Source organism: Myxocyprinus asiaticus, chromosome 2, assembly GCF_019703515.2.
Source record: "Myxocyprinus asiaticus isolate MX2 ecotype Aquarium Trade chromosome 2, UBuf_Myxa_2, whole genome shotgun sequence".
NCBI lineage: Eukaryota > Metazoa > Chordata > Actinopteri > Cypriniformes > Catostomidae > Myxocyprinus > Myxocyprinus asiaticus.
The window spans coordinates 55,150,828-55,169,272 of NC_059345.1; the positions used below are offsets into that span (position 1 = coordinate 55,150,828).

At 38.1% G+C, this 18,445-nt stretch overlaps 1 protein-coding gene across 3 annotated transcripts in view; it reads right to left on the minus strand.

Annotated features, from left to right (window-relative positions):
* LOC127452314 (TBC1 domain family member 19-like) overlaps window positions 1-18,445 on the minus strand; it is a 34,692-nt gene that overhangs the window by 12,329 nt on the left and 3,918 nt on the right. For all 3 annotated transcript variants that reach the window (XR_007899237.1, XM_051717720.1, XM_051717711.1), the window contains exons 5-12: window positions 14,963-15,037; window positions 14,813-14,876; window positions 12,690-12,736; window positions 11,893-12,003; window positions 11,371-11,443; window positions 4,194-4,232; window positions 3,780-3,892; window positions 686-760 (exon numbers count right to left, since the gene is read on the minus strand). Coding sequence is in view for 2 of the 3 variants with exons in the window: in XM_051717720.1 (XP_051573680.1) it covers window positions 686-760; window positions 3,780-3,892; window positions 4,194-4,232; window positions 11,371-11,443; window positions 11,893-12,003; window positions 12,690-12,736; window positions 14,813-14,876; window positions 14,963-15,037 (597 nt within the window). In the remaining variant the exon portion in view is untranslated. The remainder of the gene's footprint in view (window positions 1-685; window positions 761-3,779; window positions 3,893-4,193; window positions 4,233-11,370; window positions 11,444-11,892; window positions 12,004-12,689; window positions 12,737-14,812; window positions 14,877-14,962; window positions 15,038-18,445) is intronic.

Here is an 18,445-nt window from a genome sequence, read left to right on the forward strand (position 1 = left end):
TAAAATCACTTGCTAATCTTTTCTGTGTAATTTTACAACTTCGTTGCCATGACGATGTAATGTCAACAAACCCTAAAATCCTAAAAATTATGATTTAAGCAACTTTATAGCTCAAATAATACATTAACTTTAACAGAAGAGGTAATGTAAGTGCTTTTATAAAATTATAAGTTTCACATTTCTGCTTTTAAACCTTTCAAAAATTGGCCCCATTCACTTTTATTGTAAGTGCCTCACTGGAACCTCAATATTGTTTTTTTTGTGTGTTTTTTTTTAAGAAAAGGAAAAATGAGTCAAAATTAATTTTTGTGGTAATCAACATTTTGCCACAAATGCTGTCGATTGAGCTTAACTTGTATTGAACTCAGAACATTCCTTTAAATATTTTTTTAAGAGCAGTGGCCCCAAAAAGTGTATGAACATTTAAAGATGTAAGAATATCATTGCATTAGACAACACAATTTCAATGCCACTTTGTTATATATCTAATGCAATATAAGTCACACACTTTTTAAGTGTGGCTTAGGTGTATAAAACAACTGCAAACAAAATGCTTTGTTCCTCTTTTCATTTCATCTGTATAAGGACAGCTAGATCTTGGAAGAGACTGACTTTTCAGGAGTTTTACTTAAATAAACTTCATTTTTCCATTTTCCTACAATTTTCCTTGTAAATATTTGGTTACCTTATATATTAGGTTGTCCACCAGTAGGGCATTGTGTATCACTCTAGCCTTTAGCTGTTCGTAATGTGTTATTTCCTGTTTAATAAAACAACAAATCAATTGACAAAAACAGCAACAGTGAATTCATCTCAGACGGCTGAACTGAATCAACCAATAAATAATGGTTAAAGAGTCACTTAGGAACATAGATCAAACTACCTCCAGCTATTGGAGCAAATTAAATTATTTTTCAAGAATATTAATCAATTAGCTAATTAAATTGCTATTGTAATTAGAGCAGCAGTTCACTGATTACTTTTGACCTTTTGTAAATCATTTATGTTCTCAAGTTGAAAGTGTCTGGGTCAAAACTGGCTTTATGTATGGCTATTAATGTGCATGCTTGTTTTATAATGTCTTGTTTTAAAGCTAAAGTGTGTAAAATACAGTACTTTCTCCTAAATCAGCTGAACATGCAGGGAAAGTAAGCCATTTGTAGGCTGATTTCCTTGAAAAATTGGCACCAAACAAATCGCTCAAACATTGGCTCCATCAATGGCGTGAGTTACAGATGGGACTATATGTTTGTCGGACCAATGGAAGACAGGGGCATTTGGAAAACCTGTTTGAAAACAAATTTTTGCAATTATGTTTGATGACTTAGCTTTAATGATTAAATGGCCTGGCGCATTTACATAAATGTGTATTAATGTGCATTGTCCCAGTAGTTCTAAACGGAATAAAGTAAAAGAGTCTACTGAAATAAATATCTAAAGATAATTATAACCAGCTGGCCCAAATCATTTATCATTAGAAGTTATGCCCTCTTTTTTACCATTTAAACATTCATTTTCATATTTTGATTGTATATGATATTTTAATAAAATTAACACAAGTAAATTGCCCTTTTCATCAAGTTCTCTTGGGTGCAGTTTCAGTTATCAAGAGAAATTTCAGTCAAAGATTCAGTTCAGTCACTTTAAGGAAAGTTTCAGTCACACTTAATCTTCATTGGCTGGGAGAACATGGAGATGAACTGGCCTGGTCACTGTCATCAAGACACCCACTTTATCAGCAGTTACATAATTGTTCCACCTGAAACATTTAAACCGACTTCACTTTTTCCCTCTGTCATGCCATCGGCTCCTGTCCTCCACACATCTACAACACTAGCTCACAGAGTGTCAGATTACTCTGCTTGTTTTAAAGTGTCGCCCCACATCAAGTGTTTGTCCTCTTGTTAACAGATGGAGAGGGTACACTTTCCAGATGCCCATTTCACTGCTATAATGGAGGTCCAAGGACCAATCAACCAGCTTGGAGACATTGCTTTAGGGATAAATGCACCAACGATAAGATGTGCCAGGTGCAAAATTACAGTGGGTGCCTGCTCTATCATTTCTGCCACACAAGAAGCTCAAAGCTAATTGTGTTAAGATGGCTTTTGTATTTAAAGGTGCACTCAGTAATTTTTTCCTCATTAAAAAGGTTTACTCCTAATGATTAACTACAGTCATATCAATAACCTTATAAAAGCTGTTTGTATTCTACATGGAGAGGATCCCCTTATGGGGGCGGCCATGTTATGATCACATGACCAGTCGAATACTACTCACTTAATCTCAGTAACCGCATTGTTATTGGACACTTTCACTCATGGATTAAATGAATTATTGCTGACTGTAAATAGTGAATTTCTACAATTGCATCTGCAACTGGAATCTTTTGTGTTTTAATGATGCTGCATCCAAGCAGTCACTGTAAGTTCAAGTTGACACAAACAAAAACGTTACTGTGTGTACCTTTAAGATGAGAGTGGTAAATGGCCTCCGCCAACACACACACAAACACTTTTGTTCCTATCATGGTGGGGGCTCTCAATTAAAGGGATAGTTCACACAAAAATAAAAATTCTCTCATCATTTACTCACCCTCACGCCATCCCAGATGTGCATGACTTTCTTTCTTCTGCAAAACACAGACGCAAAGTTTTATAAGAATATCTCAGCTCTGTAGGTCCATACAGTGCAAGTGAATGGTGACCAGAACTTTAAAGCTTCAAACATCACATAAAGGATATATAGAGTAATCCATTCGACTCCAGTGGTTTAATCCATGTCTCCAGAAGCAATATGATAAGTGTGGGTGAGAAACAGTTCAATATTTAAGTCCTTTTTTATTATAAATCTCCACTTTTACATTCTGAAAGTGGAGATTTATAGTAAAAAAGGATTGCATCGCTTCAGAAGACATGGATTAAACAAGTCATATAGATCTGGCCTCAAAGTTTTGGTCACCATTCACTTGCATTGTATGGATATTCTTATAAAAATCTTTGTTTGTGTTCAGCAGAAGAAAGAAAGTCATACACATCTGGGATGGCATGAAAGTGAGTAAATGATGAGAGAATTTACATTTTTGTGTGAACTATCCCTTTAACTTATAGTGGTTTTATATTGAGCTACTGATATTAGTTTCTACTGGTTTCAAACATTGTTTCTGGGCTTTGGTGTCATTTTGATCATGTTTTTTCACTGCATTTCAGTTTTAAAATAAAACATTTCTGGCATATTATGGTCTTTACGAGTTGGGTCAAACTGACCCACAATTTCTTCTTAGGTACTTAATAATAATTATTTTAATATTGTCAGATTCAAGCTGTTTATTTTTATCAATTCCGTATGGTGGCACTATTGGCGCAGAAATTAAACACTTAAGCATTAAATTCATTTTTACATAACTTTTACATCCATACATTTAAAAACTACAAATAACTAGCTAATACTGTGGTCCTTGCACCTTTTAAGCCATCTGTCTTTCTGTTTTGGTTGCCCTCACAGAGTAAAACACAACACTTTTAGTACCTATACCTTGAAAGTGTATTATGCACAGCATATGGAACATTTCTGCAATGAATGTGTCGGATAAGTACAAATAAATAACCATAAAATGTCATTTCTGGCACATGTACACAACAACTGCCATAAATGTCAATTAAGATACACAAATACTTTCATTTGTTTAATCGTACATAAATATTTATGGTGGGTTTATGTATATCTGAGGATCTGTATATGTCTGTGTGTGTATGAAAGGGAGAGAGAGTGTATATTACCTCAGGATCGTCAGTGGAGTTCAAGATGAGAGTCCATAACTGGGCTCTGAGACCTGTGGGGCAGCCCTGTCTACTGTACTGCTGTGCTGCAGCGCTGTCCTGCTCACTCACCACTGCACAAATGCAGAAAAACAGGAGAGGGACTTTAAAACCTCCAAAGCTTATCCATATACTGTGGTGCAGTTTAAAAAGCTTTTAAAATCACAAACATTGAGACAGACTGTTATAAAGGCTGTGTAGAGAGATGCTCCGTTTCTGAATGGCTGAATGCAAACACATTTGTCACTGTCTGCCATACAGAACTCCGTCAGGGCAACGATGTTAAGTTTATGCTTTTACTTTGAGTTTTAATCACAGCTCGTGAAAAAGACATCCATCATATGTAAATAAATAAATAAATAAATAAAAGTGTACCTTTTTTTCCAATGTGAATGTGCTCACTCTCAAACAAATCTGTTAAAACAGCAGAGAAAAGGAAGAGATAACAAGAGACAGAAGAAGAGAGTGAGAGGCACGAAACACAAATATTTCAACAATAAGTGATGAAACTCTTACCATTAGTGGCACTAAATTGGTCAACATTATGGGCTGGGCAATATGGCTACAAAAGTGATATCTCGATATTTTTCAGTCTATTGACAATATTCGATAAATATCTCGATAATTATGTATTTGCTCTAAAATAAAAAAAGATTTATTTTTTTATTGGAGGCACCATCATTTCATAATAAAGGCATGTTTCCTAGAGTTTTTCACTAAATGAACACAAGGGATAATGAGATCTAATCATTTTAACTGATATGCACTTTTATATTTATATTTTATATACAATGATACACAGTTGCTTAAAGAAAAAACATTACTTACCTTCACATATTTTTACCAAAATATTTTTTGTGAATGAATAAGGTGTGCAAAACTTTTTGGAGTCCAGTAGAATATTGCATAATACAAAATTAATACTGTTGGAACCAGTAAGTTTCTTATTATAATATTATAATTGATATAACTGAATTATCATTATTATTTTGAGGATTAGATTTTATTTACATAAAAGTCATATATTTCTGTCCTATTTACTTCACCTATTTACCTGGAGCTTTAATTTTGACACTAAAAGTGCTGTGTGTATTTGACATTTACAATGTTCCGCATCCGGTGAAGCGCTGTTATCTCCTCCTCTTCTGTTATACTGTGCTGCATTTGTAGATTTGCACAATAACTTATACTATTATGCTAATAATAATGTTTGGAATAGCGCGAATGCTTGAACCTGCAGTACATTAATTTCACAATGCATGTTTACTGCTCTGAAATCGCTAAAAACACGAGCCCATGAGCCCTGTGTGTGCACAGAACAGCGCGTCACCTGATTATTTTGAAGTGCACACAGACCAAGTTTATCTGTCTTTAATCACAGCCTTTTGCAGTTGTATAATCACATATGACCATATCACCATTTTGGTGTTATTTTGATGAATTGTGCAGCCCTGAAGGATCTTGAAATTAGTCTACTGATGTGCTCTTTATGAAACCAATTGACCAAATAAAAATTACATTAAAGTATTAGTTCACTCACCCTCATACCATCCCCGATGTGTATGACTTTCTTTCTTCTGCAGAAAACAAATGAAGATTTTTATAAAAAGTTTCAGCTCTGTTGGTCCTCACAATGCAAATGAATGGGTGCCAAAATGTTGAAGCTCCAAAAAGCACATAAAGGCAGCATAAAAGTAATCCATATGACTACAGTAGTTAAATCCATGTCTTCAGAAGCGATATGATAGGTGTGGGCAGGGGTGGACTGGGAAGAGGCGGTTCTCATTATGGTCAATCCACCCCTGGGTGTGGGTGAGAAACAGATCAATATTTAAGTCAATTTTTGCTAGAAATTCTCCCTGCCCAGTAGGGGGCGATATGCATTAAGAATGTGAAAGTTCAAGTGGAGATTGACTGAGCAGGGAGTAAAACTTATAGTAAAAATTGACTTAAATATTTATCTGTTTCTCACTCACATCATATCGCTTCTAATTCACTTGCGTTGTATGGACCAAAAGAGCTGAGATATTCTTCTAAAAATCTTAATTTGTGTTCTGCTGAAGGATGAAAGTCATACACATCCAGGATGGCATAAGGTGAGTAATTAATAAGAAAACTTTCATTTTTGGGTGAACTATTCTTTTAAGTGAATCTCTTGAGACAGACTGCACGCATGCTTTAGAGCTCCTTGCATGAGAGCAGTAGTTAGAGTTGAAGTCAGAAGTTTACATACAACTTAGCCAAATACATTTAAACTCAGTTTTTCACAATTCCTGACATTTAATCGTAGAAAACATTCCCTGTCTCAGGTCAGTTAGGATCATTACTTTATTTTAAGAAAATGAAATGTCAGAATAGTAGTATAATCAAACGTTTTGGGTAGCCTTCCACAAGCTTCTCACAATAAGTTGCTGGAATATTGGCCCATTCCTCCAGACAGAACTGGAGGCAGGTTTGTAGGCCTCCTTGCTCACACACGCTTTTTCAGTTCTGCCCAGATTGAGGTTTGATTGGATTGAGGTCAGGGCTTTGTGATGGCCACTCCAATACCTTGACTTTGTTGTACTTCAGCCATTTTTCCACAACTTTGGAGGTATGATTGGGGTCATTGTCATTTTGGAAGACCCATTTGCGACCGATATTTTAACTTCCTGGCTGATGTCTTGAGATGTTGCTTCAATATATCCACATAATTTTCCTTCCTCATGATGCCATCTATTTTGTGAAGTGCACCAGTCCCTGCATGCAGCAAAGCACCCCCACAACATGATGCTGCCACCCCCATGCTTCACGGTTGGGATGGTGTTCTTCGGCTTGCAAGCCTCACCCTTTTTCCTCTAAACATAACGATGGTCATTATGGCCAAACAGTTCAATTTTTGTTTCATCAGACCAAAGGACATTTCTCCAAAAAGTAAGATCTTTGTCCCCATGTGCACTTGCAAACTGTAGTCTGGCTTTTTTATGGTGGTTTTGGAGCATTGGCTTCTTCCTTGCTGAGCAGCCTTTCAGGTTATGTCAATATAGGACTCGTTTTACTGTGGATATAGATATTTGTCTACCTGTTTCCTCCAGCATCTTCACAAGGTCCTTTGCTGTTGTTCTGGGATTGATTTGCACTTTTTGCACCAAACTATGTTCATCTCTAGGAGACAGAATGCGTCTCCTTCCTGAGCGGTATGATGGCTGCATGGTCCCATGGTGATACTTGCATACTATTGTTTGTACAGATGAATGTGGTACCTTCAGGCATTTGGAAATTGCTCCCAAGGATGAACCAGACAGGTCCACAGTTTTTTTTTCTGAGGTCTTGGCTGATTTCTTTTGATTGAGGCATTGAGTTTGAAGGTAGACCTTAAAATACATCCACAGGTTCACCTCCAATTCAGTACACCTCCTATCAGCAGCTAACTGGCTAATAATCATTTTCTGGAATTTTCCAAGCTGCTTAAAGGCAAAGTTAACTTAGTGTATGTAAAATTCTGACCCACCGGAATTGTGATATAGTCAATTAAAAGTGAAACAATCTGTCTGTAAACAATTGTTGGAAAAATTACTCATGTCATGCACAAAGTAGATGTCCTAAATTACTTGCCAAAACTACAGTTTGCTAATATTAAATCTGTGGAGTGGTTAAAAAAATGTGTTTTAATGACTTCAACCTAAGTGTACGTAAACTTCTGACTTCAACTGTATGCTGCACGCGCAACATGGGGCATTCTAGCAAAAATGTTTTACTTCAACAGGGCCACCAGCGATATTAACAACAGAAAACACAACACAGCCGCACACAAACCAGAGAACAGAACTTACAAAGCATGTCTGAAGAGTTTGTATGCCAAACGACACACAATAAAAGTTATCTTTTCTATGTTAATAAGAGTTTTTGTTTTTGCAGCTGCAACGAGTGACAGGACATTCTTTCGATCGTTTGGTTTCTATATTTGGCGTTGCACCAGGTAACCCCGTCCACTATGAACTGGCACCGGTCCAAAATCATGCTGATAACATTATATTGAAGCCAGCATCTCACTTGCCGGTTAAAACTACTTGACTTTGGCCAAGAATATTACACCTACCAACTGTTTATGCGAAGGTCTCTTCAGGCAGAGGTCTGTTACACACACACCCGTTCAGAATAGAGAAGAGGTGACAGACATCCCCACTCCTTCCGTCTTTCTCACTGGTTCTTCCACTTCACTTTTGGTAAGCGAAAACTCCAAAGAACTGTGGTCTCCTGTACTCTCTGTCTGACTGTAGTATCTGGGTGTGTATGTGTAGCTACCTTTAGCCCCATCACTCTGTTTGATTGAGGACTCCGGTTCAAATAAATAAGGCTGGGCATAGAAATGCATCTATATTTTGACTACAAACTCTTCAGACATGTTTAGTAAGTTCTGTTCTCTGGTTTGTGTGCAGCTACAGTGCATCTGGAAAGTATTCACAGCACTTCACTTTTTCCACATTTTGTTATGTTACAACCTTATTCCAAAATGGATTAAATTCATTATTTTCCTCAAAATTCTACAAACAATACCCCATAATGACAACGTGAAAGAAGTTTGTTTGAAATCTTTGCAAATTTATTAAAAATAAAAATGAAAAAAATCACATGTACATAAGTATTCACAGCCTTTGCTCAATACTTTGTTGAAGCACCTTTGGCACCAATTACAGCCTCAAGTCTTTTTGAGTATGATGCTACAAGCTTGGCACACCTATTTTTGGGCAGTTTCTCCCATTCTTCTTTGCAGGACCTCTCAAGCTCCATCAGGTTGGATGGGGAGCGTCGGTGCACAGCCATTTTCAGATCTCTCCAGAGATGTTCAATCGGGTTAAAGTCTGGTCTCTGGCTGGGCCACTCAAGGACATTCACAGAGTTGTCCCAGAGCCACTCCTTTGTTATCTTGGCTGTGTGCTGAGGGTCGTTGTCCTGTTGGAAGATGAACCTTCACCCCAGTCTGAGGTCCAGAGTGCTCTGGGGCAGGTTTTCATCAAGGATGTCTCTGTACATTGCTGCATTCATCTTTCCCTCAATCCTGACTAGTCTCCCAGTTCCTGCCAGTGAAAAACATCCCCACAGCATGATGCTGCCACCACCATGCTTCACTGTAGGGATGGTATTGGCCAGGTGATGAGCGGTGCCTGGTTTCCTCCAGACATGACGCTTGCCATTCAGGCCAAAGAGTTCAATCTTTGTTTCTCATGGTCTGAGAGTCCTTCAGGTGCCTTTTGGCAAACTCCAGGCAGGCTGTCATGTGCCTTTTACTGAGGAGTGGCTTCCGTCTGGCCACTCTACCATATAGGCCTGATTGGTGGAGTGCTGCAGAGATGGTTGTTCTTCTGGAAGGTTCTCCTATATCCACAGAGAAACGCTGGAGCTCTGTCAGAGTGACCATCGGGTTCTTGATCACCTCCCTGTCTAAGGCCCTTCTCCCCCGATTGCTCAGTTTGGCCAGGCGGCCAGCTCTAGGAAGAGTCTTGGTGGTTCCAAACTTCTTCCATTTATGGATGATGGAGGCCACTGTGCTCATTGGGACCTTCAATGCAGCAGAAATTTTTCTGTACCCTTCCCCAGATCTGTGCCTCGATACAATCCTGTCTCGGAGGTCTACAGACAATTCCTTGGACTTCATGGCTTGGTTTGTGCTCTGACATGCACTGTTAACTCTGGGACCTTATATGAACAGGTGTGTGCCTTTCCAAATCATGTCCAATCAACTGAATTTACCACAGGTGTACTCCAATCAAGTTGTAGAAATATCTCAAGGATGATCAGTGGAAACAGGATGCACCTGAGCTCAATTTTGAGTGTCATGGCAAAGGCTGTGAATACTTATGTACATGCGTTTTTTATTTTTAAATAAATTTGCAAAGATTTCAAACAAACTTCTTTCACGTTGTCATTATGGGGTATTGTTTGTAGAATTTTGAGGAAAATAATGAATTTAATCCATTTTGGAGTAAGGCTGTAACATAACAAAATGTCGAAAAAGTGAAGTGCTGTGAATACTTTCCGGATGCACTGTATGTTGTGTTTTCTGTTGTTAATATCGCTGGTGGTTCTGTTGAAGCGAAACAAGTTTTCTTTTGAACGGCCCATTTTGCGCGTGCAGCGTAACAACTGCTCTCATGCAAGAAGCTCTAAAGCTTGCATGCAGTCTGTCTTATGAATGCGCACAGAAGATCAACGGTCAGTCAAGAATTTTACTTGTTTCTCATCAAACCTTACTGTATTCCTTCAGAACAAGACACGAGTCACATACAATAATTTATTAGACTTCTGAATTATACTTTTGTGTCCTTTTGAAGCTTGAAGAGGTGGTCACCATAAACTGCCATTGTATGACATCACTGAGCACAAAATTTTTTCATAATTTCTCCCTTTGTGTTAGGAAAAAGAAAAGCATATGGGGTTATAACAACACAGGGTTTAGTAAACAATGACTGAATTTTCATTTTTTCAGTTTTATGACTACTAAAAATCATTCACATGAGATGGCGAAATTGTAAGATATATGACTTGTCTTACGAAAAGGTACGACTTTTATACCCATAGAGACCAAACAATCGACAAACTGAATTTCAAATCGATATAATACAGGCATTACATTTTAGCTAGACTCCTATCAGGTGTTGGGGTGTATCTGATTTCAGAGTAATTAGTTACTTAGCAATTAGTTCATTAATAATTAGTAAAGCATTACATTTAAAATGTTTGTAATCAGATTAAATTTACCAGCATTCAATTAAAGTAATGACTTTTAAGTACATTACTTGCACTTAAGTAATATGTATAATGCATTTAAAATATGAATACATATGTATGTCTGTTAGCATTTCTGTGACAGCTGAAGTGTGTGATAATGAATGAGGAGAAAATATAGACATTTTTAACTTGAGTGGAAAACCAAAAACGATTCTAGGAAAAGTAATTCAAAAAGTAACGTATTAGTAATATCATTAGTAATGTGATTACTTTTTAGATTAAGAAATTATAAAGTAATCTGATTAAATTTTAGAGAAATATTTAGTAATTTGTAGTGGATTACTTATTTTGAGTAACTTGCCCAACACTGCTCCTATCCAACACTTTATTTTAAGAAAGCAAATGTCTGTAAACAAATTTAGTTACTGTTTCCATATTTACTTATGCAATAAAAATGACTGCTGTATGTCAAAAACCTGTAAAATATGCTTCCCTGATATCATTTAAACCCCCACTTTTTCTCTGTCTGACATCTCACACACCAAAAAAATCATAGTTAGGCTAAACGTAGGAAAAATAGTAATAACATTGTTTGTTGCTTCATTTATTTTTCTCTATGGGAGTCATTCAAAACTAAATTTAGGGGGATGAGTGGGGGTGAAATTTCTGTTTACTTCTGGCGTGTTGGTCCTTTTATCAAAAACAGAAGCATCCGTCTCTTTGGACCATATATAAGTGTATCATGGAATGACTTTGGGATCTCACATTTGCCATGAGTAGAACTTAGACCACATAATATCCCATTACTGATGCAGGGTTAGATGATTAAGGAATAAATAAATACCTGGAGGAACACGTGTGTGATCATCTATACCAAGCTGCCCATAAGTAAGACCCAGTTCTGGATACGTCTCCCTCTGCAACCCAGACAGTTGATGGGTTTTAATGATTTCTAATGGGTGAAGTGGGTTAAAGCTATGATAAATCACCTATTAAAAGTAATGTAATTTACTGATTAATGAAACATTTTTGGCCTCAATCAGGTTAACATAAATCATTTTCGTTGTATCACAACTACGACTTTGACATGTAAAATGTGATGTAGAGGTTAAATAATTGTGATAAATAAGCCAACTATCAAGCCAACAGATGGTTTAAATGAAGGGTACATTGTGGTTGAGCACCAAGATAATTTGTCATTTAGATTCCTTTCTTTAAATCACAGCAACTCATGATTATTTTAATTTGTTTACAGAAATGGTTTTAGATGATTATAAGCAATGAATGTAAATTGCTCGTGTCTAGACATGAAAATAAAAACATAAGGGAGAGATAGAAAATAGCGGGAGACACAGAAAAGGCTCACCGTTTGAGGAATGTCACGGACATTGAGGGAAACTTGGATTAATCCCCATTGGCTTCTGACTGTGAGTTCTTCACTACGCTCATTATTAGGGTTCCTTAAACCAATCAACACCTGGAAGAAAATATTTCACATCATATAAAGAAGACGACAAACGAAATATGCACAGCATGTTATCAAAAAGTAATATACACTGTTTCTTTACACAGTTTTCAGTTTTCAAAAATACACAATATTGAATTTCTTTTGGCAAAGATTTAGGAATAAAATCAGACAAATTTCACATCAAATACAGCTGTAAAATACCTTCAACAAAATCAACTAATCAGAAAATGGAATAACTTTTACACAAACCTAACCACTAAAATGATTTCACATCTAAACATTGAGAATTTTTATACAGTATATTCGAAAGATGCTCTATCACTAAGTGCTAACCACTAGGCCTCAACTCCTATACAAAGTTTTCATAACTATCACTGTTACTTCTTTATTTGTATTTATCTCAGTATAACTGGCAAGCTCCAAAGGTGACTTACTAAATGTCATAAAAAGCTGTGCTTTAGGCATTTGGTTCAAAGCTTTCTGGATTTTGTGCTGATCATAGATCAAAATCAGCATCCAGATTGGCTCATGCAAATCACTGAAACAACCGCTCGGTCAATTATGGCTCAAAGTAATTTAGCTGAACATTTCCTGAGAGAATCCAATCAGTTGCTTTAAATCCGGGCCTATCGTTCTCATTTGGACCGGATGTTTTCAGTAAACTGATTAGATTATGTAAGCAAGACTGAACCTACCTCAAGGAAGTCTTTGGGTGCATACACAGGTCTGAATTTGCTTAGGTCTGCAAAAAACAGATACACGAGAATAATCAAACTTGTATATTGCAATGTCCTGCCGATTACACAAACTGCTTTACAATTGACACGAGTAACATAACAGAATTGTACTGAGAAGCTTTCTTGTTTATTTTTTGTATCATTCAAATGACATACAGCCCTACAATGCCATTATAAAAGGTACAGGTTTCAAACCCTGTATGGACGAGGTGCTGCTGGAACGATACTGATAATTTAGTGGATATACCAGCTCTGCAAGCAATGTCAGGTTAAAAAAAGAACCACAGGATTTTAATAATTGCTCTCTGTTATCTGCTGAGCTCAATTATTAAGTATGACACAGTGATTGATACTGATAAACAGCAGTAGTAAAAGGTTGCCTTTTTGCAGGTTTCATTTGGTAAACATTCTGGAAGAAGGTCAACAGAAATTCTGGAAGTGACAATAAAATTCAAAAGTGACTTTCAAAGTACAGAAAGTTTGAAATTGATAATAAATAAAGTAATGGAGTATGAGTACTTTTAAAAGAATAATGACTTAAATTTTGGTTTGTTTCTCACACAAATGTGGACTACTTTGATGGTGCCAAACTCTTCTTTTGTGAAATATGGGTTTTGAATGATACGATGGTGAGTAAATGCTTACACATTTTTCATCTTTGGGTGTAATATTCCTTTAACATGACCAAACTCCTTTGGCCTGTTCATACTATATTTCTATATCGTTCACATCTTGAAAGAAAAATAGAACAAGGACAAGAGAGAAAGCAAGATATAAAACATTGCAATAATAGAAGAAGGGGACTATATGTAAATAATGAAGTACAAAAGAAAGAGTACGAAAGAGAGAAAGAAAAAAGAAAGAGTATGAATGAGAGTAGCAATGAAAGCAGCAATGAAAGAAAGAAAAAAGTACAAAAGAGAGTATGAATAAACAAAAGAAAAAGTATCAAAGAAAGAGAGTACAAAAGAATTAGAAAAAGAAAATTGAAAGAGTATGAAAAGAGTAGGAAAGAAAGAATGAAAGAAAGAATTAGAAAAATGAAAGAAAGAAAGAAAGAAAGAAAAATTAGAAAAAGAAAAATGAAAGAGTATGAAAGAGAGTAGGAAAGAAAGAAAGAAGGAAAGAAAGAAATAGAAAAAGAAAAATGAAAGAGTATGAAAGAAAGTAGGAATGTATGAAAGAAAGAAAAAAGAAAGAAAGAATTAGAAAAAAATGAGAGTATGAAAGAAAGAAAGAAAGAATTAGAAAAAAATGAGAGTATGAAAGAAAGTAGGAATGTAGGAAAGAAAGAAAGAAAGAATGAATTAGAAAAATGAAAGAGAGTATGAAAGAGAGTAGGAAAGAAAGAAAGAAGGAAAGAAAGAATTAGAAAAAGAAAAATGAAAGAGTATGAAAGTAGGAACGTATGAAAGAAAGAAAAAAGAAAGAAAGAATTAGAAAAAAATGAGAGTATGAAAGAAAGAAATAGAAAGAAAAATGAAAGAGTTGGAAAGAGAGTAGGAAAGACAGAAAGAAAGAATTAGAAAAAAAAATGAAAGAGAGTATGAAAGAAAGTAGGAATGTAGGAAAGAAAGAAAGAAAGAAAGAATTAGAAAAATGAAAGAGTATGAAAGAGAGTAGGAAAGAAAGAAAGAAGGAAAGAAAGAATTAGAAAAATGAAAGAGTATTAAAGAAAGTAGGAATGTAGGAAAGAAAGAAAGAAAGAAAGAAAGAAAGAAAGAATTAGAAGAAAAAAATGAAAGAAAGAAAGAAAGAAAGATAAAGAAAGGCAGTTCTGTGGGGTGTTAGTTTCAGTTATCGGGATGAAGTCCAAGGTTCTGGACATGCTCTGGTTTCACAGGAAGGGCTGTTTATGCCAGTGTCCTGCAGACAGCGGTAAATGTTATCATATGCACAGCAACTGATAGCATTGTTATGGACCTGTTATACTGCTCAGGGCTTCTGTGTACGAGCCAAACCTCTGTGTGTAAACATTCTGCAATTCATGCACACACATACACACACAGAAACAGACGTTACCTTCAATACACATCAGTCAGGGTGAAAATCTGAGTACAGACTGTGAGTTTGTGCATCACCTGGATCATCAGTTCCCATCTCATTCCATTTATTTGTCATCTCTTTCTGCTCTGGGACCGGTCTCTAAAAAACGGAACAACAAAAAATCTTATTTTTCAAATGCATATACAATAGACTCTGTTTTTTGTATAAACTTGTTTAGACTTTACCTTCCTGGCCAGTGGGATTCCCAACTCGGTACACATACTGTTCAAACTTTTCAAGATCCTCTTCTCCCAGCTCGCCTACAACACACACACATAACACAAACAATCAGTCATTATAAAAGCAAGTCTGAATAAAGAGAGATGAATAAAAAAGAAAAAACAGAGGACAGAAAAAGGGATGCAGACAAAGAAGAAAAGGAGTTTAAGAAAGAGAAAAAGTATTAGGAAACTAGATTTGCATTTCCTGAAAGTAATACCAGTGCTTGCAAAGCCACAAAAGAATAGTGTTAAAACTTTTAAAAGTGCTGTAAAGCAGGCTGCGGACACATTCATCAGAAGACTTTGAGGTGCTTTCTGCATATCAATAACTTTGCACGTTCTTATAGTGTAATAGTTGAAGTGGAACATTCAGCTTTAATATCATATTCAGATTCATAACAGTTGTCAGCTGAGAACGCTATTTTGCTAATCTTGTGTTTGACAAGTGTGAGAAGCGCACTGCTGCTCTACTGTTCCGGGACGGTCTCAATGCTATCTTTGAATGGTGGTGTTTTGGAAAGAGGGGGTGTGTCTAATTTAACAGCTCAGTCTCGTTGAAGTTCCAGAACGGCTAAAATCGCTTACAGCACCTTTAAGCATAGCTTTTAATGTTTTATCCTTGTCATGACAATCAGTACACGTCGACTATGCACAAGAGTCAACACACAATGCAACGGCATCTTTGCAGTATAAAGTCGGCTAAAGATGATTAAACACATTAAAAAAAGACAAGATCAATCACATTTCAGTATGCAAATAGGTGTAAGAAAGACCAAGAAGACCAATCGAAATCTAACGCCACCATCGTTGTCAGTTAGACTTTGAAAGCTGATCATTCTCTCAATGTTGAGGTGTAAACCCTAATCCATCCTGAATGCACCCCGGAAAGCAGTGAAGCATCATCCCTAACCTGTCAATTAAAGCCCCGTTCACCCCACCAGTGACATTGTGCAAGACAGTGGCACAATCCCGTTCATTTTCAATGAGAGCATAGTGACTTCCGGCAACATGAGCTGCCGCGCCCATTGGCGATAAAGATCGCCGTGGAGAGCGACAAAACAAAGTTGAGAAAATTTTACCTTTATGCAAATGACAAGCGACTACCAATGAGAGTGAAGACAGCGGAGCTCACATCATCTGTCTCCTGGCAGACTGGAGGCAAGTGCAGGCAAGATGGAGGAGAAGTTTCAGCGTTGTGAGGGATTTACTGTTCTATATCATTTGTCTGTAACCACATGCATGGATATAATAAAACAATGATGTGTGGAAAAGCATATCAGAAACGGTCTGCATTCTGAGAGAGTTTGATTCATTCATTCATGATAGATTTATCGTCGGTGTGATGCGGGACTGAGGTCATAAAAGCTGGCTGCTAGCGAGTGCTCAGCTTGACCGATGCAACTCCAACCATCCGGAAGTCTGACTCCACCAACCAAAAAACACCAAACAGGTAAGTACAAAAACAAAACAAGACTGTGTGTGTGCGTAACCAGGAATAGTACTGATGGAGGGGGAAATATGTGGGTGGGAGGGAAATGACTAAGGGATGAATAAGGGATCGCGTGTGCACCCGTGTCTCCGACAACAGTTAGTGGTGGGGAATGAATAGGAAGTTTGTGGTGTGTAAATGTGTGCCATCTTCTCCGATGATCTCCGTCACATCACCTCCTACCTCTCCAGGCCACACACTGTCCAGGTAACAAGACAGGTAGTCGGTGATGATGTTCCTCCTGCCAGGTAGGTGCCGGATCATGAACTTGAATGGTTGGAGGGCTAGGTACCACCTTGTTACCCTGGCACTGTAATCTTTTATGGAGTTGATCCACATCACTGCCCTGTTATCCATCTCCAGGTCAAACACCTTCCTTAGCAGGTAGTACCGTAAACTATCCAGGGTCCACTTGATGGCGAGACATTCCTTCCCCTCTGTTGAGTACCTTGCTTCTCTGGGCAACAGCTTCCGGCTGAGGAAGACAACTGGCTTCTCCTCCCCAGCATCACCTTAAGTCAGGACAGCTCCAATCCCAGTAGCAGAAGCGTCCACCTGGACCAAGAACCGCAGGGTGAAATCTGGACTCTGTGTAGGACTGGACTGGAGCAGATCCTTTCCTTCAAAGTTTGGAATGCTGTCTCACAGTCCTCAGTCCACACAATCGGGTTCTTCATGGCCTTTGTTAGGGTGGTGAATTTGATATGTCACGGGTCCCATCTTGCAGGTGATGGTGTAAGGTCCCTGCCACTTTGCCAACAGCTTGTTTAATGGCGTGGGTAATAGAAACAACACCTTCTCTCCTGGCTGATACTGTCATAGCTTGGCGTGTTGATCATACCACCTTTTCTGTGTCTGCTGGGCTTGTATCAGGTTTGCTGGGTAACGCTCGAGTCTGTCTCTCATTTCCAGGACGTACCTGACAATGCTCTTTTCTGTTGGTCTGGACACAGGAGCCTCCCAGCCTTTCCTCAGCAGATCTAGAGGTCCTTGTACTTGCCAACCATACAGGAGCTCGAAAAGAGAGAACCTGGTTGATGCTTGTGGCACTTCACAGGAAGCGAAGAGCACGGAGGGTAGCCACTTGTCTCAGTCTCGTCCTGTGTCTGCAACGAACTTCCAAAACATGTTCTTGAGGGTTTGGTTAAATCTCTCCACCAGGCCATCCTTCTGTGGGTGATAGGGGCTGGTCTTGATGGCAGTGATACCCAGCTGACGATGAAGCTGCCCCATTAGCCGTGACGTGAAGTTCATACCCTGGTCGGTGAGTATTTCATCAGGGATGCCTACCCGGGAGAATAGCTGGACGAGGGCGTGAACGACCTTGGGCGTTGATGGTTCATAGAGGGAATGCCTCAGGATATCTAGTGGCATAGTCGCAGATCACAAGGATATATTGATGTCCATTACTGCTCCTCTCCAGTGGCCCCACAATGTCCATGGCAATGCGCCAGAAGGGTTCAGAAATGACAGGCAGTGGATGTAAGGGCGCCCTGCCCTGCTGGCGCACAGCACTGGTCTTCTGGCAAATGGGACATGTAGTGCAGTATAAGCGTGAGCTGATGCGGGTGTATGTATTGTGTTGGGCCAGGTGTCCGTCCCATGGAACAGTGTGAGCAAGGTGCATGACAAGAACCCGACAACAAGTAGGACCAATCAAACGGTGGAAAGCAAGTCAAAAACCCCAAGCAAAGTATAGATTGTAGATTGTAGGACGAATCTCAGTTGTCTCCGCATCTGAGACAGTCAATCCGTGCATCTTATCATGTGGCTTGTTGAGCACATTACCGCGGAGACCTAGCGCATGTGGAGGCTAATGCTATTCTCTGCGGCATCCACGCACAACTCACCACGCGCCCCACCGAGAGCGAGAACCACATTATAGCGACCATTTTTAGGAATATAAATACAGTGCTGCCTTGCAAGCACTGTAACAACAGAAAGATGGAATAAGAGAG